At 38.7% G+C, this 26,500-nt stretch overlaps 1 protein-coding gene across 4 annotated transcripts in view; it reads right to left on the bottom strand.

The window, feature by feature from the left end:
- cap1 (CAP, adenylate cyclase-associated protein 1 (yeast)) overlaps positions 1–26,500 on the bottom strand; it is a 36,979-nt gene that overhangs the window by 6,841 nt on the left and 3,638 nt on the right. For all 4 annotated transcript variants that reach the window (XM_052036258.1, XM_052036261.1, XM_052036260.1 and 1 more), the window contains exons 2-11: positions 22,047–22,164; positions 20,562–20,662; positions 19,148–19,225; positions 10,619–10,762; positions 9,673–9,758; positions 7,904–8,009; positions 6,607–6,772; positions 3,552–3,724; positions 2,319–2,442; positions 1,138–1,220 (exon numbers count right to left, since the gene is read on the bottom strand). In XM_052036258.1, the coding sequence (XP_051892218.1) occupies positions 1,138–1,220; positions 2,319–2,442; positions 3,552–3,724; positions 6,607–6,772; positions 7,904–8,009; positions 9,673–9,758; positions 10,619–10,762; positions 19,148–19,225; positions 20,562–20,662; positions 22,047–22,155 (1,170 nt within the window). In that variant the 5' untranslated portion in view covers positions 22,156–22,164. The remainder of the gene's footprint in view (positions 1–1,137; positions 1,221–2,318; positions 2,443–3,551; positions 3,725–6,606; positions 6,773–7,903; positions 8,010–9,672; positions 9,759–10,618; positions 10,763–19,147; positions 19,226–20,561; positions 20,663–22,046; positions 22,165–26,500) is intronic.

Genomic DNA, 26,500 nt, shown 5'->3' with positions numbered 1-26,500 from the left:
AACTCATTTCTTTTGCTGAGCAAATTATGTTCAATATCATACTAACTTATTCTGAATCTAGCCCAGATTTTGGGGTTGAACTTTATGTAAAAAAAAACATGAAAAACTTTTAAATTGACAATTACAACTTGTAATCATCTTAGAATTCATATTTACATAGAAGAATAAGGTTGCAGGATTTCAAAAATAGTACAGCTAGTTGATATACACAGGAATTAATGGAACACAATTACAATTCCTGTAGTTGATGTGTTTGCTCTGTGCTAGAGAATCATTGGGTCATGTGTCCTTAAATTGTAAACTTGTTTCATTTTCTGGTCTGTTTACACAAAGGTTCCCATAAGACCCAAAGACTGAACATGGCTGAAGTATCTTTAACATCTTTTTGTCTACAAAATATATACACTGATTCACACAAAGTAATGAGGAAGATGACCCCACAAGTGAATGAATAGGTTTTAAGAAGTGTCACAGAGGACACAGGTAGAGAGGCAGAGTCTAGAGCCTTGGCAATGGCTGACAGTGAAGCAAATAAATCCAGAGATAAGTGGCAGAATTAGAGCACCATAGATGTCTGACAGTTATAGCGATGGAGGAGATTAGAAATCTCTTAATTGAAGAGGTGAAATCATGGAGGGATTTGAAAAGAATAAGAATTTTAAAGTCAATTTGTTGTTTGTCTGGATTCCAGGGTAGGTATGCAAGCAAAAGATGAGCATTTTTACAGCAGGCAAGATGAGGCAGGGCAGAGTCAAATAAGGTGGAAAGTGGCAGAAATATAACTCAGGTCCAAATATGATGCCCAAGAGTCTGGTTCAGTTTCAGTTCCAAGGGAAAGGATACAGTTGATGGCCAAGGAGCGGAACTTGTGACAGGAATGGAAGGCAATTACTTTAGTCCTCCAAATATTAAGTTCAAAGAAACTTCTGCCCCTCTAAGACAGAGTCAGTCATTTGTAAAACAGTAGATGGATCAAAGGAGATGGTGGGAAGCTGAAGCCCACCAATGTACATGTGGATACTGACGCCATTTTAGTGACCAGTGTTGGAAGGTAAATATCAGTGAGAACACTGAATGAATTGATTTTAGTGTTCCAGTAGATACAGTAGGTTTTTCTTCTTCCCTTGTTTCAATTACCTGAATTTTCACATCCTTGGAATTAATGATCTCCACAATTCCAACAACATCATCAAAAACAAGACCCAGTTTTTTACAGTTATCTGTAAAACAAAAAGCAACAGGATCTTCATCAGGGTGTAGAGAGCTACATTTTAAGTATTAAGAAAGTTCACTTCATCATTATCAAGTCTGCTTCATGATGCTTACAATTTCTGGCATGGATGCCAGAGACATTTTGCAAAATCTTCTAAGCACTGACTACATAATTAGCTACATTTAAGCACTGTACATTAAGGTGAAATGGTAGCACCTCAAGATCTACTGAAGAATGTCAGGTAATTCAGATGAATCTAGCAACTTACTCGCCTGAGTAGCTCAGCTGTTCACTGAAGTATACTAATGTGCAGGGAGAAGCCTTTCAATTGATGCACAAGATAAACTAGTATACAATTAACCAATGTGGAGAATAAAATAAGAATATTTCTACACAAATATGAAAGTTCTCCACTTTATTAAACTTGAAAATAGCAAACAAATGAGGCAAATAGAAGGCATAAATTTATTCCAAAATTGTTACAACACTGAAAATGAGCCTTTTCTTTCGAAAACTGCATGCAATGAGTTTCCCATAACTCTAAGACTGAGTACATCACTACAAAGAAACTAATTTAAAGACAGCACACCTCAGTTATGTACCGCCTGGTGATAAATTACAGAAGACTCTCCTTGAAAGAACAAGGAAACACCCAGAGGGAGAAGGTAGATAATCAATCTCAAGCTATATGAAATAGAAAACTAAACTGTCTTGAAAAGAATGAGAATTTTAAAATCAATTTGTTGTTTGACTGGGAGCCAGTGTAGATAAGCAAGGAAAAGGTGAGCATTTCAACAGTAGGAGAGTCAGGGCAAAGTGGAAATAGATGCAACTCTAGTTCAAATGTGGCACCAGAGTCTGGTTCAGTTTCAGTTGCAAAGGAAAGGATACAGGTGCTGGCTAAGGAGCAAAGTTTGTGAGAGGGATTGTCTTAGGAGAGAAGTCGCATGCCGCCATACAAGTCCATTAATTTGTTCACCTGATGAAAGGAAGATAGACCATCGCATCATTTCTTTTTAAATTGAGCAAAAGCAATCTTAGTGCTAAAACGTACTTAAAGATCTTAAAGTAGCTGAAGTTTTGACCCTTGCATGTTTCTGCTTACCGATAGTGATGGAGTTGATCTTCCCTTTGATAGTAAGAGTGGAGCGTACACATTCATACACATACACAACCTGCTTCAATTCAGTGTCCTGAATAACAAGGTTACTGACATTCTCTTGGTTTTCCTATAAGCAGAGAATAACCTTAAACCACTTCACATGAAAGATAATGTGAAAACACTTTGTAAATGACTAATGTATTGTAACTTATTCATTCATTTAATTCATGAATAAACGTTAAATTGCTGGCTTACAATTCAGTGTTCAAAGACTTCAGAATTATAAATATGAAACATTACAAAAACTTCCCAAACAAAATATCCATGTGCAACAATGTTTCTTACAATATTGCCCAAGTTGTTTTTTGTCTGCTCCTAATAGCTCCTTAATAAGGGATAGTTCCACACCTCCAGTCACCCTATGTTAGCCCAGTGAAATCATCATTCTTGAAATATATGCCCTTTGACTACCTTTTTACATGAGCACCATGGTTCAGTCAAATTTTACAGTCACCAGCCTTCCACAGAGGCAAACTTCCAGCTGGTGGGTTACTAGATGATCAGTCAGAGGCTCTGCACAACTTTTCCATGCAAATTCTTGGTCCCATTGATATACTGGGTTAGTTAAACTTAAAATAGGAATTAACTAGTTTTCAGGTTTTTTGTTTACAACTTGTATACAACTTCTATTTCAGCCCATCCACACCCTTATACATGCAATTGTCATCTCAAACTCAATTACTTCAATATTGTCTTGATTGGCCTCCCATCCTCAAACAACTTGCTGTACCTCACCTACCACTGCATTGGCCAACCGTCTCTGCCCATCTACCATCACATCCAAACCCCCTCCCCCATCTCCCACAATTTTCAAATTTAATAATGTCATCCTGGTTTTTAAGATCTCTCAAAGCCCTTGTACCAGCTCTTCCACACCACCCGCTTTCCCCAATATTTGAGTCTACACACTCACAAAACCTCCCCCTTTCCTTTTCAGCACTCTAATGGCCTCCATTGACAATCACAGACCTGGTCATTATAATAGTGGTCACAGGGTAACCCTTTAGAGCACAAAGCTGATGAATATTTACTTTACTTTAGGGTACCAAAATCAACCAGGGCTCTTTGGAAATTCAGCCAAAAATCAGCTGAGCAAATACTGGAAACTGATTTTCCAGTCCTTCTGAAATCATTTCTGGAATAATGGATTATTTTGAGATAAGTTTGATAACTTACCACTACCCATTTCTTTCCTTGCAGTTCCAGCTTGGGTGGCTCTTTCTTAGCTGCTGGCTTCACTGATGGAGTAGCCGCTTTGAATGGTGTTGGTCCAGCAGGGGTAGTTCCACCTACACTTCTTAATGCAGGATTCTTGTGGGTTTTGCTGCTATCCGGCACATGCTTCAGCCCTGAATTAACAAATGTTTACAGCATAATCAAGTTGTGCTTTTCTGGAACATTTTAGTTCATAACCTTTCCTATGCATTTGAATAAGATACTTAGAGGGGAGAGTTTGATTAGGGACCACATGCAGAGGGCATGGTTGAGATACTACTTGAGTACTTGGGATATCTGCCTTTACCAAGGAAGACACTGCCCAATGTCATAGAAGAGGCAGTAGTCAAGGTGGGTAAAAATTGATAGAATAGTTACTAGAAAAACTGGATACATCTAAACTAGATACGTCGTCAGTTCTAGATGGGATGCATTATAGGTTGCTGAGAGAAGGGAGGAGATTGTAAAAGTAGTGGTCATACTCTTCTAATCATCAGAGGACAGTGTCAGAAGATTGCAGAATCGCAACTGTTTAAACGAAAAAGTAAGAACAAATCCAGTAACTAAGTCAGTCAGGTTAACCTTGGTTTCGGCTGTGGTAGGAAAGCAAAGCTTTTAGAACAATTTGGGACAAAGTTAATAGTCACTGGGACAAAAATGGATTAGCTAATGCAAGTTGCATGGAATTACCTGACATGATTAAAAAAAAACTTACATTCAACTTGCCTGTTAAGATTTTATTAGTTAATTGTTCAGTAGGTTGCCCCTGGTGTGTAGGTGAGTGGTAGAATTGGGGAGGAGGGGGGAGATGGTTGATGGACATATAGGGAATATGGGGAGAATAAACTGATCAGTATAAATGGGTGCTTGATGGACTCAGTGGGCCAAAGGGCCTATTTCCAAGCTATATGACATAAATAAAGAGGGCAGCAACAAGGTTGATGTGGTGCATTACCAGCTTCTGAATGGCTTTTGCTAAAGTGCTGGCAAGATTAAAGTACAAAGAATAAAAGTAGTAATGGCAGCAATGGATAAGCAGTTGTATCAGGGACACAAAAGAGCTGTAGTGAACTGCTGTTTTAAAGAATGGAGGGAGGAAGGTAGTTTCTCTGGGGCCAGTGGAGGAATAACTGCTTTTCCTGATAAATATTACTTGCTTGGATTTGAATGTATAGGAGACAAATTCAAAATCTGCCATTCATTCAAATCTTGGAAGCAGAGTGTACAATGAGAAAGACAGTGATAGACTTTCATCAGGACAGGCTACTGAATGTAAAGACAATGCAGAAATGTGTAAAATGATATACAGTATACTTCATGGAGCAAGATAAAGGAAGTGAAAGATCTTGCAGTTTATTCCATTTAATTCCAAAAATAGCAGGGCAAGATGGGTAAAAATGGTTTAAAAAGCATATGGGATTCATGGTTTCATAAGCAAATGAATAGAACAATTAAGGTATGAAACATCAGTTTAGGTATAACTCATTGGTGCATTTATTTTAGTCACCGCTCAGGAAGGAAGGATGCGAAAGCGGAGTGGGTGCAAAAGAAAATCTAAAATGCTAGCAGGTATAAAATTTGTGTTACATTGGAAAGGTTGAAGATGGACTGGCTCTCCTTGGAGCAGAGGTTGGGAGATTACATAACAGGTGTCCTGGTCCACAGAATAAATGAGAAGAAACTGTTCATATGTGGAGGAGTGAAGACCACAAACATTTACTGTAAATAGCAAAAGAACCAAAGGCTTAAGATTTTTTTTAAATTTCAAAAGCACAGCAAGTGGTTAGCATCTTGAATGCATTGCCTGATGGAGTGTAGGCCATATCAATCATAGATTTCCATCCAAAGGAAACAGCGTTAGTACTTGTAGGAAATAAAATTACAGAAGAGTATTCAATTTCTTTTGGCTCTGTACATCTATGGAGCCTCACGGGCAACAAATTAAAAATGAAAATCAATATTTCCTATTTACATGTTGCAGAAACTTAAAGGTTTCTTATCTTAATTTAGAATTTACTTCTGAAATACAAGCACCAAAAGGTCATTTCACAAATCTCCCCATTACTGGGAATTCAATAAACAATTCAACATGAAAGCAAACATCTGATGAATTAGCCAGTCTTTATGGATCTGATTTCTAAGGCTTATGGAAAGCACACGAAGGCCACAATTTGAATACCTTGTTCTTTAGCACAAGAGAACCTCTCTCATTTCCTGTATTAGCTCTGCATACAATACCTATGCAAACTGTGGACCTTTTCCTCCACAGTATTAAGTTCATATTGGAAGTCTGAGTGGAAGTAGGTTAACTTATTCATTCTCTTCTTCTGCTTTCAACTCAATGTCTAATAAACAGCAAGTTGCACAAGGTTAATTGTGCAATTATTTCCCCCAAAACTTCCCAATTGGATGTGTCCTTCTGTGGAAGCTGTCAGAATCACTTTCAAATACAAGTCCTGTCAGTATGTCAGCAACCTGTTGACCAGTGACGTGAACTGAACTCAATTCCATTAACACACTAAAATAAATGCTAATGCTCAAAAACTCAAAATTATATAGACTCCCTCCCCATCCTAGTTTGAAGAAATTAATTCCAACACAATAAACTATTTCAATTTCAATAAACTAAAATTATTGGGATTTTGCAACCTGCTCCCACAATTTCTCTGGTGGAGGGTCTGGAGGAGGAATGAGAAGACATTTCAACTTTTATTTAATCCAAATGGTTACTTTATAGATGCTTAGTGTATGCAGGGTTGTTACTGTTCATTACATTTCCCATAAAGATAATGGACACCTCAACAATTTTGCAAGGAAACAGCTATGTATTTAGCAACATGTCATTTCAAACAAATATTATTTACCCCTTTCTCAAAAAAGGAAACTAAGGATAATCTATCCTTCTTATGGTCCAAACATTAGAATTCTGAAATAACTGCAAACATTGTCATTCATTTACATTAGGACGGTGCTTACAAATTAAATACCAACAACAAACTCACTGTGTATTACTTACTACTAGTAATATCAGCTCCCTTGTTAAGGTCAGCAAATAGAGCTGATCGTGAACTAGTATTTTCTGTAGAAGCTGAGCAAGAAGTGTCAGGTGGTGGTGGTCCAGGAGGGGGAGGAGGAGCTCCTCCCAATGCTGGGGCAGAATGAAAGGCAGTAGCTATCCGACCCTTGAAGGATGAAAATGGGATAAAGAATTACACTTTTCCAAACCATATGTTAAGATAAAAGTGTCAATGAACATTGATGATACAAAATTTAGAGAAGTTTAACCATAATATCAAGTCCAATAATCACTGCAAATGAGAAAGACTTCCAAATAGATCTTGTACTTGTAACAACAGGAAAAAAATGAGAGGCAATTTGGCCCATCAGGTCTCTCCCAGCTCCCAGTTGAGTAATCCCATTTGTCCCATTCCACCTCTCACTTCCTTGTACTCCGGTTTATTCCCTCTCATTCCGTCAACTCTTATTTGAAATTTTTGAACAATAGCAAACAGCAAACTACAGTAGCAAAAGAATATTTATTCCATTTAATGTACTTTCCCTTGCTGCCATTTCTGCAGCTTAAGAATACACCCCTGGAAAATGGCCACTTCCATTTCACCCATGCTTCTCTTTCCCTCAAATCAGTTTTGGAATGAATATATTCGCAGCAGCAGCAGCAGCAGTATTAAATCAGAACATCCAAGGTCTGATTCCTAATCTGGAGACGCAAGAGACTGCAGATGCTGGAATCTGGAGCAACAATCTGCTGGAGGAACTCAGCAGGGTGGGCAGCATCTGTCCTGATGCAGGGTTTCGACCCGAAACATCAACAATTTCTTTCCTCCCACAGATGCTGTCCGAACTGGAGTTCCACCAGCAGATTGTTTGTTGATTCCTAATCTGTACTGTTACCTTATTTTAAGGTGGGGAGTAAGTGAATTGGACTAATTGCTCCAACATCCCCTTGGGTAAGGATATCAAAATTGCATTGACCAAAGATAACACTGACAGCTATCTGACAACAGAAGCAGGCAGCCACAATGACCAAGCAAAGTCATTTAGCCCACGGCAATGGTTCACCACAAGTGGGGTATATCAAATTATAAATCACTGGCTAGCAACCATTACCTTGGCACTGTGACATTCAAAGACATTGGCACTGTTTTCAACTGTAGCATACAGTTTTCATGAGCTGACATCAGTGAACTGTATCAATCTTGACTGAGCAACCCCAAGTGGTGAAAATGCAATAATCTAGTGAGCAAAACAATTTAATACCAAATTTTACTGTATTAAAAGAAAGGAGTACTCACACTTTTGTTCCATGAAAGCCCTGTGGTGTGGTTTGCTTTGATATATGCCTGAAGTTCAGTCCAGAAGCTTATATAGGCCTTGACCCAGTCCACATGCTTTTTATCACTGAAATTTTAAGAAATTGGCCATTAGTCAGAGTATCACCTTATTACTGCTTTCTGTGCATCTCTCTTCTGTATAACTCAATATGAGATTTAGTACATTTCTCACAAACTATCAGGGAGACAAGAAACAGAAAGGGAGTTTGAACCAAAAGGAATTTATGGCAGAGACAAAAGGCACCAACACCTGAAATGGAAGCCACCAGATCTTCCTATCATTGTCATGCTCCATCTATTGCTATACCTAGATCAATGCTGGCTTCCCCTAGAGCTGTTCCATGTGTTTGGTATAAAAAAGTCAGAGACTAGGAGTTACGATTCTCAAGTGGGAAAAATATTAACAGCATGAATTGGAGAACGTCTACTTTTGGTACTGATGTACCCTACCTTCTCTTTGTAACTTGGTGCAAAATTTGTGATTTTGTCTCATTCATCAAGGCAGTTCACTCAAATTCCCCGTTCTTAGTGTTGTCTCACTTTCACTCTGATTTCTCTAATTTTCATAAGTGTGGAGTCGGTTTGCCCAGCAGGCTGAAAGCATGGGAATGGTTACTTCTGAGAAAATTTATTATAGTTTGTATACATAAATCAGGTACAAGCAATGTGGAAATATTACAGATCATCCATGACCTTATTAAATGGCAGAACAGGTTTGAGAGGTGAAATGGCCATTTGTTCCTAATAGAGGAATTTACTGAAAGATCATTTTGTACAATCAAGAATGGAATGAAACAAAAAAAAACTTGGAAGGTCAGATTAAAATTTTGCTGCCATTTTGACTTCAAGACCATTTATAAACAAAGGTTAAAAAAAATCTGACCTTTCAGTTGTACTCATTCACAGGATGTGGACATCACAAGCAAAGTCACCAATTAATGCTTATGCCTTAATTGGTCCCTGAACTATTTGGCTTACAAAGCCATTTAAGAGACCAGTTGGTGTGTCTCAAGTCGCACAAATGCTAGGCAAGGGTGGTAGGTTTATTTCCATGATTCAAAAAATAGATGTTTTTATTTCCCACCCAACATTCCAATAGTCTCTTGGCTACCATTACTGATAAACATTTGTACATTTGTTTTGATATCCTGGAGAGAGACAGAAACATTTTAAAACTGGATAATTCACTACAATTCACCAGGTGCTGTGCAGAGCTGCATTGGGAATAAGCTTGTCAGCAACAAGACTGAAGCAATTGGTGGATAAAAATGGAAAGATGCTTCATGCACTGGGAATTTCGAAACATTAAAGGAGAAAAATACCACGTTTTGGAAATCTGTACAACAGAAATTGGGGGAAATATTCAAGTCAAGCAGAATTTGTGGAGAGCAATGATGCTATCTAACCTGCTGGGTACTTCCACCATTTCCTATTTTTCCAATCATTTTCTAACTAGAGCAGTGCCAACTTTTGTCTGTAAATACAGACAGCATCAACTTGAAAACATCTGAAAATATTCAAAATACTTAAAAGTATGCACAAATTTCTATCTGGTTGTTTCTTATTGTAATGTCACACTGAGTATTGGAAGATATGTACAGCTGAGAAGCTATGTAGCTCGTCTAAATTATCAGATCGGGATATTTGAAAATTATGTAAAAACTGCAGAAAATGAGACCAAGTATTAACAGATTCCATTAAACACAAAAGAATGGAAATGGTACTCATACGTGTCTTTGTACTCCTTCAGAACCCTATTGGTGTAAAACATAGCAGCATCCGTCATCTCTTTAACATAAGGGCCAGGTTTTGGAGTCTACAAAGAAAAGGTCATTTCATTAATTTCCATGCCGTAAATTTTACATACTCAAACCATTTATGCCATCAAGATTCCAAAAAGTGTTCAAATGCACATTTCTCAAACACATCCCTTCATTGCCATAAGGCAGCCACCTATATCAGGCAAACATGATTAACACTGTCATTTTCATTGGGGTCAGTTACATATATGTCACACATTTATTCTGCTATTTTAGACAGTTCCAAGTTATTCACACCTCATTAACCCCTCGTTTACTGATTTAAAAAGGTCCAATTTCAGTTTAAACCAGGTGGTGTAAGCATTTGATTGAAAGTGTTTGAGTCATGAGCACCTTAGTGATGGGGGATTTTACAAATTGATATTTAACCAGATGTAATTGCAAACAATTATAAGAGGCAGATTCTAAAAGGCAACACTAGGAAATCTGCTCCTGTCCTTTAAAAATGTAAGGAATCTTTAAGTTTTTGCATCATTCTATATCAGTAATTACATTGATTTAATATCAATTCAATCCATTCTGAAGATTTTACACACCACACAAGGTAAAAATCACTTCAACACCAACACTCACATGTAGGTACTATGCTAACAACTGTAACTTGCTTTCATTTTGCTCATTGAGGCTGGGTACTCTCTTCCATCTAGCCTTATCCAACAAGTGATTCCACAATTGTCAACATAATGCCAGTGCCAATTTGCAACTCCAACACTGAATAGCAAGATGCAAACGGAAACTTTAAGCCATCAAAAAGTCACATACAAAAGTCCAAGAGCACAGCACAAATATTCCGCATCAAACAAACCCACTCTTCTGGGCAACACTGCTTGTTTAGATGAACAAGTAAAATACTTACTACTGTCAACCATCCAAGACCAGGAATGCTCTCACTAATTGCTGATAGATGATTAAACTGCTTGCTTCCACGGTTTTTTTCTCTGAATTCTTGGATCTGCAGAATTTTATTGGACAATGGCTGAAGTAGTTGGGTCAATTCAGCCTGCAGATACAAAGCAAATAAACACAAAATTGCAGAAAACATTGCAGCACATAACATAATAAACAGAACATTAAAACGCAAAATATATTATTCAAGGCACTGTGCTCACACCAAGCACAGCTGCAGAAAAATACACGACTAAAGGTTTTGAAAATATTTTCCTCCAGAATGAGTGGAATGCCATTGCCAAAGCACACTAATTTACTTCAACACTTGGAAAAAGTGGAAGCAGAGATGGAATGAAGTGGGAAAGAATTCAACCTTCAGGGGAAAAGCTGAGCCAATCACTAGGTGAAGAAATGCCTTCTCACTCCCCAACTCAATCCTACTTTTGTCAGGAGTTTTCAATTGGTCTCACCTTCTTGTGAGAAGTGACTGAGTTCAAGTCACACCACAATAACTAGGATGATACAAAATTCATATTATTTCAGAGTTGCTGTAGCTTGGACAATATGACATCCCAAAAGATGTGAAGGGCACCAAAAGTTTTTTTTTCCTGCAATAGATTAGTCAAACTCAGTATTTGGCTTAACCAAGAGCCATAAACCAGATGCTGTCAATATATTTAACATTAAAAAATCTGATCCCAGGAATGCACTTGTTAAATACAGAGAAATGCGATTTGGTCTGCAATAAATACAGCAAAATTTAAGTAACTTATCATCAGTAGTTTAACATTTTATCCAGTTAATGACTTAAAATTTTACCCCAGGGAAGATGACAAAAATATTATGTAGATGTTGTAACAAAAAGTTCTAGTTGATAAAGCAGGCATCAGCACATGAAATACTCTTACTATCTTGCTGCAAAATAATTCGCATTGCTGCTTATTAATTGTTCCTGAAAATATTGACTTTAACACAGTAGTAGTGATGATAAGAGGTACTATGTCTCAAACAGTAAGTGACCTTAATAAATTATCCATGATAAAAGGATCATGATGCAACTCAAACCAAGCACACTAAAATGTGTTGAATGCAATCTGTAGGTCAACTTTTATTATAACTTTCGCTCATCCAGGTGTACAGCAACCCAAACAAAACTGACTACAAATGCATGACAGCCCACCTCCAACTGATATCGGGCCACATTATTACAAGTGAACCCTGTGTTACAGCTGTTGGGGTTATGGAAATTCACAAATCACGACCCAAAAATTTGAGATATGGAATAAAATTTGCTCTCATGGAACGTGTGGGGTGGGAAAAAAAAACAAACCAATACAGAATTTATTTTACTTTCACCTTGCACTTTTTGAGGCACGAGTGGTTGATGCAGCTTCACATTGCAGAAAATAGCAATATGGCCCATTTACTGGGAATGCAGCCCTCCCCCTCCCACCACCAATTGTAACACAGGAGTTGCTTGTAATTTGCAAGCTTTCATTTGCAAGACTCTCATTGGATTGTGCTTACAAATAGCCTGCCTTCAAAGTCAGAGGGTTGATTTGTAATAAATGTAGTTTTTTTTAATATCTCATGAGCTATCAGAGGACACCAGATTTTGAGTTGGATTACTATAGACGAAAAAAAAATCAGTCGCACGTTGTACTTCTAATGTTTATGTTTTGAGTTCCCTAAAACGAAAACTGTTCATAAAATAATTGTCCTGTAATTAAACCTTTTTATTAATAGCTCTGTTATAATGTCTCCTGAGAAGAGTGGAATTAGAATTACATGTTTACTAAGGTAGATTACAATAAAAATTTGTATACACGAATTTATTTTGGAAAATTCTGGTGGGAACTAGGTTTTCAAGGTTGGAAAACAAAACACAATAACAGAATTTAAAAACACTTTGGGGCACACATCTCTAATCAAGTTGTAAACTTTGAAGATTTGCTTTCAATCTTCAGTCAGAATCCACTTTTGAATTTTACAGCTATCTTATTTCATGGTTCCACAGAAATTTGGATAAAGAAGCCATTTTCCCAGCAGGCCCAAGGGACATTTTGAAAGGGCATCTATTCTGAACCCACACCCAGCAATTCTGTTTATAACCTTTAATTCCTAACCCTCAAATTTTTGCCCAACTTTGAAAATTCAAGGGACTCAGACAACTTGGCTGAAAAAATAATCAACTGTTTAGATCAAGGAATGGGCTGAAGATAGTGAAGAGAAAAAAATACTTTTAAAAGACTGTTTTATGTCCTATAATAGAACATAGAGCAGTACATCACATAAACAGACTCTTTGGACCACCACGTCACCAATCTAAACTAATCCTATCTGCCTGCACGTGGTCTGTATTCCTCTATTCCCTGCCTGATCATGTCTGTCTCAATGCCTCTTAAACATTGCTATCATATCTGCTTCTATTGCCTCCCCTGACAGCATGTTCCAGGCACCTACCACTAAAAAAAATTGCAATGCAAATCTCTTTTAAACTTTCCCCCTCTCACCTTAAAGCTTTGTCTAATATTTGACTTTTCCATCCTGGGAGAAAGACCTTGACTATCATAATACCTATATCAGGTCACCCTTCAGCACTCCACCGAAAACAACCTGAGTCTGTCCAACCTCTCTTTTCCGACAACCTTCCTGTTGTCCATAACTCCACCAATTTCTATGTCACCTGCAGACTTACCAATCAGACCACTTACATTTTGATCCAAATAAAAAAAAAACAAAGAGGTCCCAGCACTGACCCTGGTGGAACACTACTGGTCACAGACCTCCAGTCAGTAAAACACCTCTCTACCACACCTCTGTCTTCTATGATCAAGCTAATTTTGTATCCATCTCACCAATTCATCATGTGCCTTTAATCTTCTGAATGAGCCTACTTCAAGGACCTTGTCAAATGCTCAAATAAAGTTCATGTAGACAACATCCACTGCCCTACCCACAATCACCTTTGTCACCTCCTCAAAAAAAAAATCAAATTTGTGAAACAGGACGCTCTTTCCACAAAGCAATCCTGTGATAAATCCCATCAAGCATGGAAGTCTCATTCACCTTAATGTTTTCCAAGACACACAGTACCTCTTCCCCTTTAATATTGATATGCCCTAGAAGACTCCTCCCTAATCTCATCATCCATGTCATTCTCCTTGGTGAATACCCATATGAAGTATTCATTAAAGGACTCACCCACTTACCCTAGCTCCAGGAATAAAGTTCCTCCTCAGTGCTTGAGTGGACCTACCCTTCCCCTAGCTACCCTCTTGCTTTTAACATAGTACAGAATGCCTTAATCATACTTGCCAAGTACATTTCATGGCCCTTTAATAGCCCTCCTAATTTCTTGTTTTAAGTTACTTCCTGCTTCCTTTATAATTCCTGAAGAGCCTTGAACTAAACTTTACACATGCTTCCTATTTCTTTTTGACTAAATTCACACTATCATCCAAGGTTCCCAAACCTTGCCATCCTTATCTTTCATCTTCACAGGAACATGCTAGTCCTCAACTCTAACCAGTAGCCTTTAAAAGACTCCCATGTCAGGTGGATTTAGCCCCAAACTGCTGCTCTGAATCTACTCTCCACAGTTCCTGTCTGATACCGTTGCAATTAGCCTTCCCCCAATTTAGCACTTTCACTTAAGGACCAGTCTTATCCTTACCCATGACCATCTCAAAACTTACAGAATTATAATCACTATTCCCAACATGCTCCCTGACTTAAACTTCAATCACCTGGCCAGGCTCATTCCCCAATACAAGATCCAGTACAGCCCTTCCCACAGTGCACCATGTACATATAGTTTCAAGAAATTCTCCTGGATGCACCTAACAAATTCTCCTCATCTAAGCCGCTGGCAATATTAGGGAAGTCAAAAATCACCCATTACAACATCTTTGTACATCTTTCCATGATCTGCTTCCGTATTTGTTCGTCCATCTCCTGCTGGCTGTTAGGAAGCCTATAGTATAACTGCATTATAGTGATTGTGCCTTTCTTATTCCCAAGTTCTACCCATATGGCCTCATTGGATGAGTCCTCCAAGATGTCCTCTTAGTGTAGCCATGACATTCTCTCTAATCAGAAATGCAATTCCCCCACCACTTTTGTATCCCTCTATGTCACATCTGAAACATCTGTACCCTGAAATGTTGCGCTGCTAGCCCTGCCCTTCTCTCAACCAATTTTCTGCAATATTGTACTTGTATGTACTAATCCAGGCTCTAAGCTCATCTGCTTTACTTGATATACTCCTTGTATAAAAGAAGCTAATTTCTATGTATGCGAAATTTGAAATGCAGTTACAAGAGTAACAATGTATTGTACATGACTACAATTTATAACCTTAATGCACTACTGTAAAACATAGCTCAGATGTTACAAGGAGCAAGTGTGGCTCTTTAGGTAACACACTAGCTAGAGTCAGAGGTTGATATCTCAAGTCCCATTGCAGGAACCTGAACAAAATTCCAAGGTAACATTTCAATGCCACACTGAAGGGGAAAACCACACTTTGAAGTGCCCTCTTTCTTTTTAGAGCAAGAAGCCCTTTACAGCATGAACCATGAAGCCCTGTCAGCCTTCTGCATTGGGTATAGAAGATCCTATGGTGCAATTACAAGCAGATGAGTTAGAGTGACAATAATGGCCCAGTCACAGTCAACTTCATTAAAACAAATTATCATTACTGTTTGAGGGAGTTTGCTGTGCAGATAATAACAGCAACTAAGCTACAAGAGTACTTCATTAGCAACAACCCCTGACTGATAAAGCATTATTCAATAAAATCAATATGATCTTGTCCCACACTCCATCTGCTTCCCTTACCCCATAAACCTTAGCTCCCTAAAAGACCTGGACTCTATCTTAGTTTTGAAAATTCCACGATTCTGCCCAAGGAAAAGTTTTCCAAAGACTCAAGACAAACAATAAATTCTTGTCTTAAATGGGTGACCCCTTATTCTAAAACTGACCTCAGTTCTAGATTTTTCCACAAAAAGAAACATCCGCTTGACCTCTTGTTCTTCTAAATTCAAAAAACACAAGCCCAATCTGCTCAACCTTACCTGAAAATCAATATCTTCATCTGGGAACCAAACCAGCAAACCTTTTCTGAACAGATTCCAATGGACATATACTTTAAATAAGGTAATTAAAACTACAGACAATATTCTGGGCAAGGTGTCACCAACACCCTGTACAGTTGTGAACAAATACTTTTAAAATAAAACCATAACATTGATTGCTAACACATTTTTCCCCATTATCATTCACTGATTAACACCCTGAGTCACGCACCACATTTTGAAGTTTGTTAATTTACTGTTGAAGTAGTCAAAACCTTAAAGCACTCATTAAGAACCATTTTGAGGAAACCTGACACTTTACAATGCACTTAAAAAAAATTAATGTTCTTTCCAACAATTAGGACAATGAAGTTGTTGACAGAGACTTGAAATTAACTGCATCAGTAAGCAATTTATAGACAATTATGACTGCAACATATAATTAGCAGCTATTTTTAATCTTGTGTGGCACCTAAATTAGTCTCTAGTGGAAACCTAAGTGAGGACAAACAACCAAACATTTCAGTATTACTGCACTTATTAGGATTTCCACAACAAAAAAAGACTACCCCAAAATACTTCCAATTACAGGATCACCTGTAAAGTATCAATTGATACATTTAATCTGATTGCTCACACTTGCTGGTGATAGCCAGGTTAATGATACATTGAGAAAAACACTCATGGTAATAATTGTTTATTTCAGGACAGTTTCACAGCTCCAGCAATCCAAGTCCTACTTCCCCCTCCCTCTTATCTGTGCAAACTGCACATTCTTCCTATAACCACATGGGTTTCCTTCAAGTCCATTAGTTTCCTCCCATATCCAAAAGACGTTTTGGTTGATAGGTTAACCGACCATTTATATATTGTCCTAGTATTTAACTGAGGGGTAGGATTTGTAGGGGAGGGGGGGGAATAGAGGGGAGCATGGGGAGAATAAAATAGGAACAGTGTAAATGGGAGCTTGATGTAGACTTAGCAGGCCAAAGGGCCTGTGTCCATGCCATATGAATTCTTACCTCTGCATGCTAATGCTTAATCATTGGCTAAGTGCTAGAGCAGGTAAAATAAGAGTCACACTTCATTTCCTTTATTGTGGTTCTGCATCCACAAGCAGCTTTTGGTCCCTCAGTTAAGTGCCAATTCATTTGTGATCTGAGATGTTACCAGTAGCTCGTGTTCAGCATTACCGCTTAATTCACTCAACATTCTGATTTAGGCTACAACATGTCCGTTACTTACATGGCATAAGAGGATGCAATTCAGTCCCTGGGGTCCATGCCAGCTCCCAAGAGCTCAGTCTCATTAGTCCCATTCCCTTCCCCTTATTTCCTTATAGTCCCGCAACTAATTCACTCTCATGCCCATCAGCTACTCTATGATTGTTTTGCTAATTTCCTAGACTAAAGGGTAAATTCCATAAACAATTAACCTACCAGCTTATGTTTGGGAAGTTGGAAGAATTGGAGCACCTAGCAGAAACCCATATAGCAACAGGAAGAAAATGCAAACTACATGTGGGTCCCCAGAGCTGAGAGACTGCAGTGTTCACTGCTGTGTCACCATGCCACCAAAGCAGGGTAGTCCCAGGTCAATCCCTTGGATTTTATTTTGTTATTCTAAATGAATAATGCTTGATATTGATCTTCTGGTACTGTGCCTGACATAGACATTGTAGTTTTGGCAATGATCCATTAATTTAACACAGCACAAGAATCAAATTAACTGATCCAGGTCTAAGTGACTCATTGCATGCTGAATGGCCTGAGGGGATCAGACGGTAGGCTAGAAATTTAGATGTGTAATCTTAATCAGTGCTATACCTTCGAAAAAGACTTTTCAGAAACGATTACAGTCATTTCATGATATTCTAATTGCTATATGCCCAAAATTCAGGTTATGGTTCATGTTTGATCCATTACTTACTTCTGACCTTTAGCATAGCCATGGACAAGGAAAGAAGCAGAAGATATGGGAAAGTATTTAATTAGGGGAGGGCTAATTACGATGGTATTAGGCAAGAACATGGCAGCGTAAATTGGGACCAGATGTTCTCAGGGAAATGCACAGCAGAAACATGGAGACTGTTTAGAGACCACTTGCATGGGGTTCTGGATAGGTTTGTCCTACTGAGACAGGGAAAGGATGGGAGGATGAAGGAACCATGGTTGACAGAGAGGTGGAACATCTAGTCAAGAGGAAGAAGGAAGCATACTTAGGGTTTAAGCAGCAAAAATTAGGCAGGGCTCTTGAGAATTATAAGGTAGCCAGGAAGGAGCTTAAGAGGGGACTTAGAGCTAGGAGGGGACACGAGAAGGCCTTGGTGAGTAAGATTAAAGAAACCCTATGACATTCTACACGTATGTGAAGAACAGGAGGATGACTAGAGTGAGGGTAGGAACATTCAGTGATAAAGGGGTAAACATGTGCTGTGGGAGTGGAGGTGATAGGGGAGGTCCTTAATGAATACTTTGCTTCAATGTTCACCAGGAAGAGGAACTTTGACAAATGTGAGGTCAGTGTAGAACAGGCTAACATGCTGGAGCATGTTGAGGTTAAGAAAAAGATAGTGTTGGAGCTTCTGAAAAACATTAGAATAGATAAGTCCCCAGGGCCAGACAGGATATACCCCAGGTTAGTACAGGAAGCGAGGGAAGAGATGGCTGGGGCAGTGATGATGATCTTCGTATCCTCCCTGGCCACAGGAGTAGTAGAGGATTGGAGGATAGCAAATGCTGTTCTGATTTTCAAGAAAGGTAATTAGGGATAATCCTGGGAATTATAGACCAGCGAGTCTTATATCAGTGGTGGGCAAACTATTTGGGAGGATTCTTAGGGTCAGGATTTACGAGCATTTGGAGAAGCATAGTCTTATTAGAGATAGTCAGCATGGCTTTCTGAGGGTCAGGTCATCCCTCATGAGCCTAATTGAGTTTTTTTGAGGAGGTGACAAAACAAATTTATGAAGGTAGAGTGGTGGATGTGGGGTATATGGATTTTAGTAAGACATTTGACAAGGTTCCCCATGGTAGGCTCATCCAGAAAGTCATGAGGCATGGGATCTATAGAAACTGGGCTGCATGAATTCGGAATTGGCTTGCCCACAGAAGGAAGAGGATGGAGTGTATTCTGCCTAGAGATCAATGACTAGTGGTGTTCTGCAGGAATCTGATCTGGGACCCCTGCTCTTTGTGACTTTTATAAATTACTTGGATGACGAAGTGGAGGGGTGGGTTAGTAAGTTTGCAGATGACACGAAGGTTGGAGGTGTTATGGGAAGTATAGAAGGCTGTCATAATGTAATACACCTATAATGGAAATGAACTCTACTGTCCATCATTTGTATATAATGAAATGAAGTAAAAATATAATTACTGTAACTGGATAACTGTTACAGAAAGCCATCTACCTACCTGTGGAGGCTGCTGACATTGGGAAGCGGTCACCAAGAATCCTCTCTGGAACTTCAGAGCTTCATTCACCATACTAGCCTGAACAGATAGGGGAAAAAAAAACACTGAATATATAATATTTTATCACCTGCACAAGTCTGAGTTTAGGTTCAAACATATTGAAGTGGCTTTGATTCATTATGATGTTAATTTACTTCTATCAAGTTTTGCTGTAGCTCAATGCAAATGACAACCAAAGTCTATGATCAACAACTTTTTCTTGCCATAAAACATCCCAGTTTTGCTGGTCAGGATTCCAACCACTAAAAACAACATTGGAAACATTCAATCCTAACAGTAACTTCCATAGAACACCAGATTGACAATTGCCCCATCAAATCAATGCCAGCACCCATTCCCACATCCTCACTGATTTTCCCTGCAACTTCTTCCCCCTACATTCCCATTCAATGCCCCAGACTCTACACTTATCCACCAGGGCACTTTAGAGTGGCCAATTAACTAACCAATGTGCATATCTTTGGAATGTGGGAGGAAAACAAAGCACCTGGAGGAAACTCACGCAGACACAGGGAGGACATGCAAACGCCACAGAGACAGCACTGGAAGTCAGGACTGAACCTGGATTTCTGGCACTGCCAGGCTCAATCCTGACTTCCAGAGATGTCTCTGTGAGGTTTGCATGTTCTCCCTGTGTCCACATGAGGTCTATAAGTATTAAGTAAACATTAAAATATCTAAAAGGAAATTATACTAGCTAACAAGCTACTTCCATTGAATAAACTGATACTTACAAGCAGTAATAGGGGAAGTATGAACTCACAAAGTGCAGCTGTGTAAACAAAGATCACTTTCTACTAGAACAACATACAACAGGGAGCCATTTGACACTAGTGGTCTGGAAACTGATCATGGTATTTATGTAAACAGTGATTGGTTCCTCAATGTGTACATTTATGTATTGTATTTGGCTGAAATAATTCAAAATAGGGCCTCGGTCCAATCTCATGAGTACGTGGATCTGTGTTTAGCAAATCAGCTGATAACAAGGACTGAGTGTATTGTACTGCAATTGTTTAGGAGTCACTTGCTGATTAGCATCAGTTTGCTAGTTTATAGCCTTAGTGAACATATCATTGACTGAAATGAAGATAAAATTGTACATCGTGACAATCAATCAGGAAAAAACAGCAACAAGGATTTTCTTCTACTTTTCTTTTGCGAAAGTACCAACTTCAAGACCATAGGATCTAATAGGTATCTTATACCTCAGCAAATCAGATCAATATATGCAGGCTAAAATATTGTCGACTGCAGTGATACTGCAAGCATCTTTCATAAGAACATCTTTCTTACCCCACATCATGTTTTTCATGCAAAGTAGCTAGGTTTTGATTGCAAGCAAATTACTTACATGTTTCTCAACATCTCCTCCAAGTTCTTTGCTTAGTTTATAATACGTAGCCACTGGCCCAGCAAGAATCTCATCAAATGCCTCAACGTAGGGAGCAAGCACTGTAGAGAAGCAACAGCATTGTTATAAGTGGCCAAGGCAAAAGCAGCTTTGCAACAGTTAGATAATTAATAATGCACAAGTAGACATGTTACAAAATGAAGAGCAATCATATATTAGGTTACAAAATGCAGTACTGACTAAGTATTGTGGGACTTGACCACACTCCATTTCTGTGGTCTCATAGACAAAACTGATGAGCTTGGCCTCCCTTATCACCACTGGAGTCATTGGAGCTGGATACACAAGATCATAGCAGACAAGGTTATTGTTCTTGTTCAGGGACAGAACAGGGTGTCTGGTTCACATCAGGGAGAGATCCAAGAGCTGTCCATGAGGTGGTAGAACCATTCTCCTATATTCGTAAAGCACCTGGTTGGGTATGCCTATCATGTATGAAATCAACCGTCGATATTATTCATTTGTAATAGACTGGGGAGAACTGGAAGAGGGTATAATAATGGATTCCCCCCTTTGCCCCATGGAGTTGGTTGCCTAAGATTTTTGGTGACTCTCTCCCGACCAGTGATATACACATATAAAATATATACAAATATAATAAACCTTTGGTGCTTGAAACAGACCTGGGCCCCTTGTGATTTTTCAATTGCTTGTTTCCACTAACTAACAGAGCCAGACTTGATTCTTTTGGTGTAAAATAAATAAAAACAAATTCATGTGTACTATACACATTTCAAGTTAAAATTAAAACATACTTATTAATCTACAAGGATTCTTTCATATAAAGAATCATGCGACTTCCACAGGATAAAACCTTTGATTTTATCATATTCAATGTGAAAGGAAAAATTAGTAGAACTGTATGATTTTGAACTTGGTTACATTTCTTTATGCATGTTAGATTTGAATTCATACAGGAATCAATTTAGAAAAAAAACGTAGTACAGAAGACGTGGACTGTTATTACATACTTTACAAAGCAAAAGCGCTGCAAAGATCTCAGAAGACACGAAAGTAATAATCCATTTAATCATAATTTTCCCATCTTAGCCACAGTACTTCTGACGATGGAAAGGACTGTCCAGCTCAGATTCTCACTTTTTTTGTGTGGTAATCTCCTATTTTACCTTTTCATAAGATGCGCTGTTTTTCAACTTCAGTGGCAAAACCAAAACTTTCAATTACCACCAGTAGCCATCTTATTCAATCCATAAAGGATCTGTATTAATGCAATGGTATCCATGTAAAGCAACTCTCTCTCCATCAGTTATCAGTAAAATGATCCAGCTACAGTCAGATCATGCAACAATCTCAAGCATTCATAACGTGGACATAGATATTAACATAAATCATTCAATCACAAGATAGAATAAAGTGCAGGCAAGAACTTAATCCTTTATAATGTTCAAACTACTTTTTCATTACCATCAGATCCTTCAGTAGAACCAACTTCATTTCTACCAGATGATCCTAATGTCTCCAACCGCAACACAGCTTTCTCCAGCCTCTGTACAAGAGATTCCATGTTTGCCATTGTTCAAACCTAAAAGGAAAATGGATCAACAAGTTAAACAATAGTAATCAAATATTATTTAAATAAAACATTGCTTATTCAAATATTATGCTCTCTCATCCAATGTGTGGTACAACATTTCAAAAAATTCAGTAGTTGGACTGTTAACACACTTTTTCCAATAATCGATGCAAAGCTGTACTCCCTACACATTACTAACATACGAAACACCGCAGAGCAGGTGTTCCCTTATTTTCGCTAATGTATGTAGTTTATGCAAAAACAGTGCTCCAAAGTTTATCAAGGCTATTTTTGGTTTGGTATATTTTCAAGCCTCCATTAAAGATTTTAAATCCAAGGCCACATAAAAATACCTCAAGAATATATCTGAAATGTTGCATACCTTGGGGCTTTTATGGAAAATTGCAACTTTCAAGTAGAAAAACATTGGCAAAGACTTGAGTCACCCCTCAGCCTCTTTTGCTCCAGTCCCAGCACATCCATTCTCTTCTTGTAACTCAAGCCCTCCAATCCAGGCAACATTCCTGTGAAGCTTTTCCACACTCTCTCTGGCTTAATCACATCCTTCCTGTAGCATGCAATATTCCAAGTGCAGTCTAACCAGCAATTTGTACAACTCTAACCTGACGTCCCAACTCCTCTACTCAATGCCTCAGCTGAAGGTCATACCATATGCCTTCTTCATCACTGTGTCAGTAAATTGAGGGAACTATGTACTTATACCCCAAGGTCTCGCTGTTCATTAACACTTCCAGGGCCCAGCAATTCACTGTGCATGCCCTGCCCTGGTTTAACTTGCCAAAGTGCACCATTTTGCACTTGCCCAAGTTAAATTCCATCAGCGATTCCCTTGTCCACTTTCTCAGTTTATCTAGATCCTCTGTAGCCTTAAACAAAACCTTCCTCACTATCCACAATAACAGCCGATTTTGGTATCACCTGCAAACTCACTAATCATGCCACCTACATTTTCTTCCAAATCAAAAAAAAATTACTTGTCACTCAAATGCGTAGGATCTGGCTGCATGGAAAGTAGCTACATAGCCTTGAAATTTAATCCATTTTAAAAGGGTGACACAGTGATGTAAAAGTAGTGCTGCTGCCTCACAGCTCTAGAGACCCAGGTTTGAACTTGGCACATGATACCTGTGCAGAGCTTGCAAGCTCTCTCCTTGGCTCTGGGTGCTCTAGTTTCCTTTCACATACTAAAGACATACTGGTAGCTTAGTTGGAGACTACCAAATGTCCTCAGTGTAGACGGGTGACAAAAGAATAAGGGGAGAGTTGATGGGCAAGAGAATAGGTTACAGGTCCTCCCCAGGTTGTGAACGCTTGATTTTTTGTACAGCCTGTTCATACGAACGAGCGTTTGGGAGACTGGCAATGGTGGATTTGCCGCCTGCTGCAGGGCTGCGAGCATCTTCTGCTGCCTGGGAACTTGGTTCGTGGCTGCATTTCTGACTTGTAAAGTACAGGGAAATAAGGATTAATGGGATTGTTCCTGAGTTCATGCTGCCTCCCAAAGGACTAAATTAAGTGCAAGATAAGAAATGCAAGCCTTTCTATCACTATCAGCAGCATTCACGTGACTTGGATTTCTACCAGAACCTTTCCACATAGCGAAGCTCCAACCCGAAGAGGGGTCCCCCCCAAAATTTTCCATAACAGTATAATTGTTTAACAGAGAAAATGTACTTTGTACCATTTTATTCAATGAACTTAAATGTAGCAATTAAAACTACATGGTTATCAGTTTGTCACAAGTGCAATCCATTTTGAGAACCATCAGCTTAAGCTTTTTAAGGCTTCCTGTTCAAAGGGTTGTGTAACAACCAACAAATCCTAATTAGTACAAAGTACACATTACAGGAAATGACTCACTTAAAATGGACATGGCTCAAGGGACCTTACAAGTCAAAGAGTTTCTCATTGCAATATCTGAAACAATCAGAGCTAAATAGCCACTACTTTAAGAAAATGAATGACTGATTTAGAAACAAGATGCATTGAACAGATATGGGTTCTTTCAGTCCGTCAGTGAATCCCCAACTGGTCCACTAGTACCCTTGTGCCATTTGAAGTAATGTGCTATGGATGAAGGGGAACCATCAAGAGTACTAAGTACTTAAGATTTCCAGAAGGCCTTTGAAAACATGCCACATCAAATGTTACTGTAGAAAAAATTGGTGTGAATGTGTTGCATCCAATTTTTACTGACTGGATATCAGTAAAGATAAAGACATAAATAGGTCTTTTTTTGGGTGGTAAGATGCAATATATGTTGTGCTACAGGGATTAGTGTTGGGCCTCAACTTTTTACAATTTATACGACTTGTGTGGAGGCACTGAAGATATGGTTGCTAAAATTGCTAATGACACAAAGGCAGTTGTGAATAGGAAGCAATGAGGCTATAAATCTATGTGGACCGATTAAGTGAATGCAAAAAGATGAACCAAATAGAGTAACATGCAAGAAAATGTGAAATTGTCAATTTTGGCAGGAAAGATAAAGCATATTATTTAAAATGATGTACAGGGCTTTACATGTCCTGTGTGTGATTTGCAAAAGGCGAGTGTGCATATTCAGCAAGTAATTAGGAAAGTCAAAATGTTATTATTAATGGCAAGTGCACTTAAATACAAGTAGGAGGCTATGCTCCAGTTGTATAAGGCATTGGCAAGACCTCACAGAGTACAATGTACAGTATTAGTGTTTTATTTAATGTGTTTAAAGCAGTTCAGAAACTAATACTGGAATGGGCAGGCTACATTTGAGGAGAGGTTGGACAGGCTAGGAATGTACCTGTTGGGAGTGTACAAGAGCAAGAGGGGATTCTTCTGAAACATAGAAGATCCTGAGGCAGCTGATAGGATTGATGTAGAAAATCTAGAATTGTGGTTGCTCATGTTAAACAGATGATGTGAAATTTCCCTGTGGGTTCTGAATCTTTGGAACTCTCTTCCAGTGGAAGCAGGCTCTGAATATTTTCAAGGCGGGGTAGATAAGTTCTACGTAAGCAAAGGGCTCTAGCATTACGACAGGTAGACTGGAATGCTGAGTTAATGCTTAAGGTATCTTTATTAGTCACATGTATATTGAAACACACAGTGAAATGTATCTTTTGCATAGTGTTCTGGGGGCAGCCCGCAAATGTCACCACACTTCCGGCACCAACATAACATGCCCACAACTTCCTAACCCGTACATCTTTGGAATGTGGGAGGAAACCAGAGCACCCAGAGGAAACCCACGCAGACACAGGGAGAATGTACAAACTCCTTACAGATAGTGGCCAGAATTGAACCTGGGTCGCTGGCGCTGTAAAGCGTTATCAGATCAGCCGTGATCTTTAAGTAGTGGAGCAAGATTGAGAATAGAGTTGCATACTCTTTCTCCTAATTCACGTGTTTGCATGTACATTTGTACATCCAACACAAAATTCTATGAACTGGGAAGTGTCACATTCTAAAAGTACACATTGACTCTTTGGCAAGTCTGCTTCAAAGCACTGATAAATACACAATAACTTCCTGAGGCACAGGAATGCAAGTGTGGGATCTTCCAGCAGAGTTCAAAATTGTACTCATCTTAGAGGATCATACAGACATCAGAAACATACACAACTGATTCACATTTCCCCATCCAAGAGACCAAGACTAACTGAATTCCTGATACTTCTACAGATGAGCACAGTTTAGACTAAGGGGCTCAAGTTGGGACTTGAAAGTGACGGATCAATTTGCTGGATAAACTCTGCCGGTGGGGCTTGTGGAGGTGCAGGGTTGAGGCCGAGAGCTGTTGAGTTTCATCCTGGGAAAAATACAATACCATTATACTGAAAAAGGAAAAGTCTTCACAAGTTCAGGACATCAAAAACCGTTTTATAACCAATCCAGTGTATTTTGAAGTACAAGTAGGGTACAAGGCAACCAATTTGCCAGCAACTCCCAGAAACAGTACGTGATAATGCCAGATGCTCATTTTCTTTTTAAATATAGTAGTTTTGGTTATTTGGATAAATATTATCCAGGACACTAGAATAATTTATCATTGTACACTCCTGAGCTGAATGCTATTGATGTTCAGAGAAACATGGTATTTTCTGGTCTGGGACAGTATATTTTAAATATAATTGGCATTCATCTTCAGTTCTCAAATATCTGCACTGAAAATCAAGAACTGCAGATGCTGGAAAAAGAAAGTTAACATTTCAGGACAAAGACTGCCTCTGACCAATCATAGTGGAACAAACTTCAATTAAGAATCAACACAGGAAAATAACGTTTATACTATGACTGCTGAGAGTGTAATGAATGTTCTTAAAACAGCAAATGTCATGAAATT

The sequence above is a fragment of the Pristis pectinata genome, chromosome 22 (assembly GCF_009764475.1).
Source record: "Pristis pectinata isolate sPriPec2 chromosome 22, sPriPec2.1.pri, whole genome shotgun sequence".
Classification (NCBI taxonomy): Eukaryota; Metazoa; Chordata; class Chondrichthyes; order Rhinopristiformes; family Pristidae; genus Pristis; species Pristis pectinata.
Note: the sequence above shows the minus strand (reverse complement) of the source record. Positions and strands in the feature narration are given on the sequence as shown.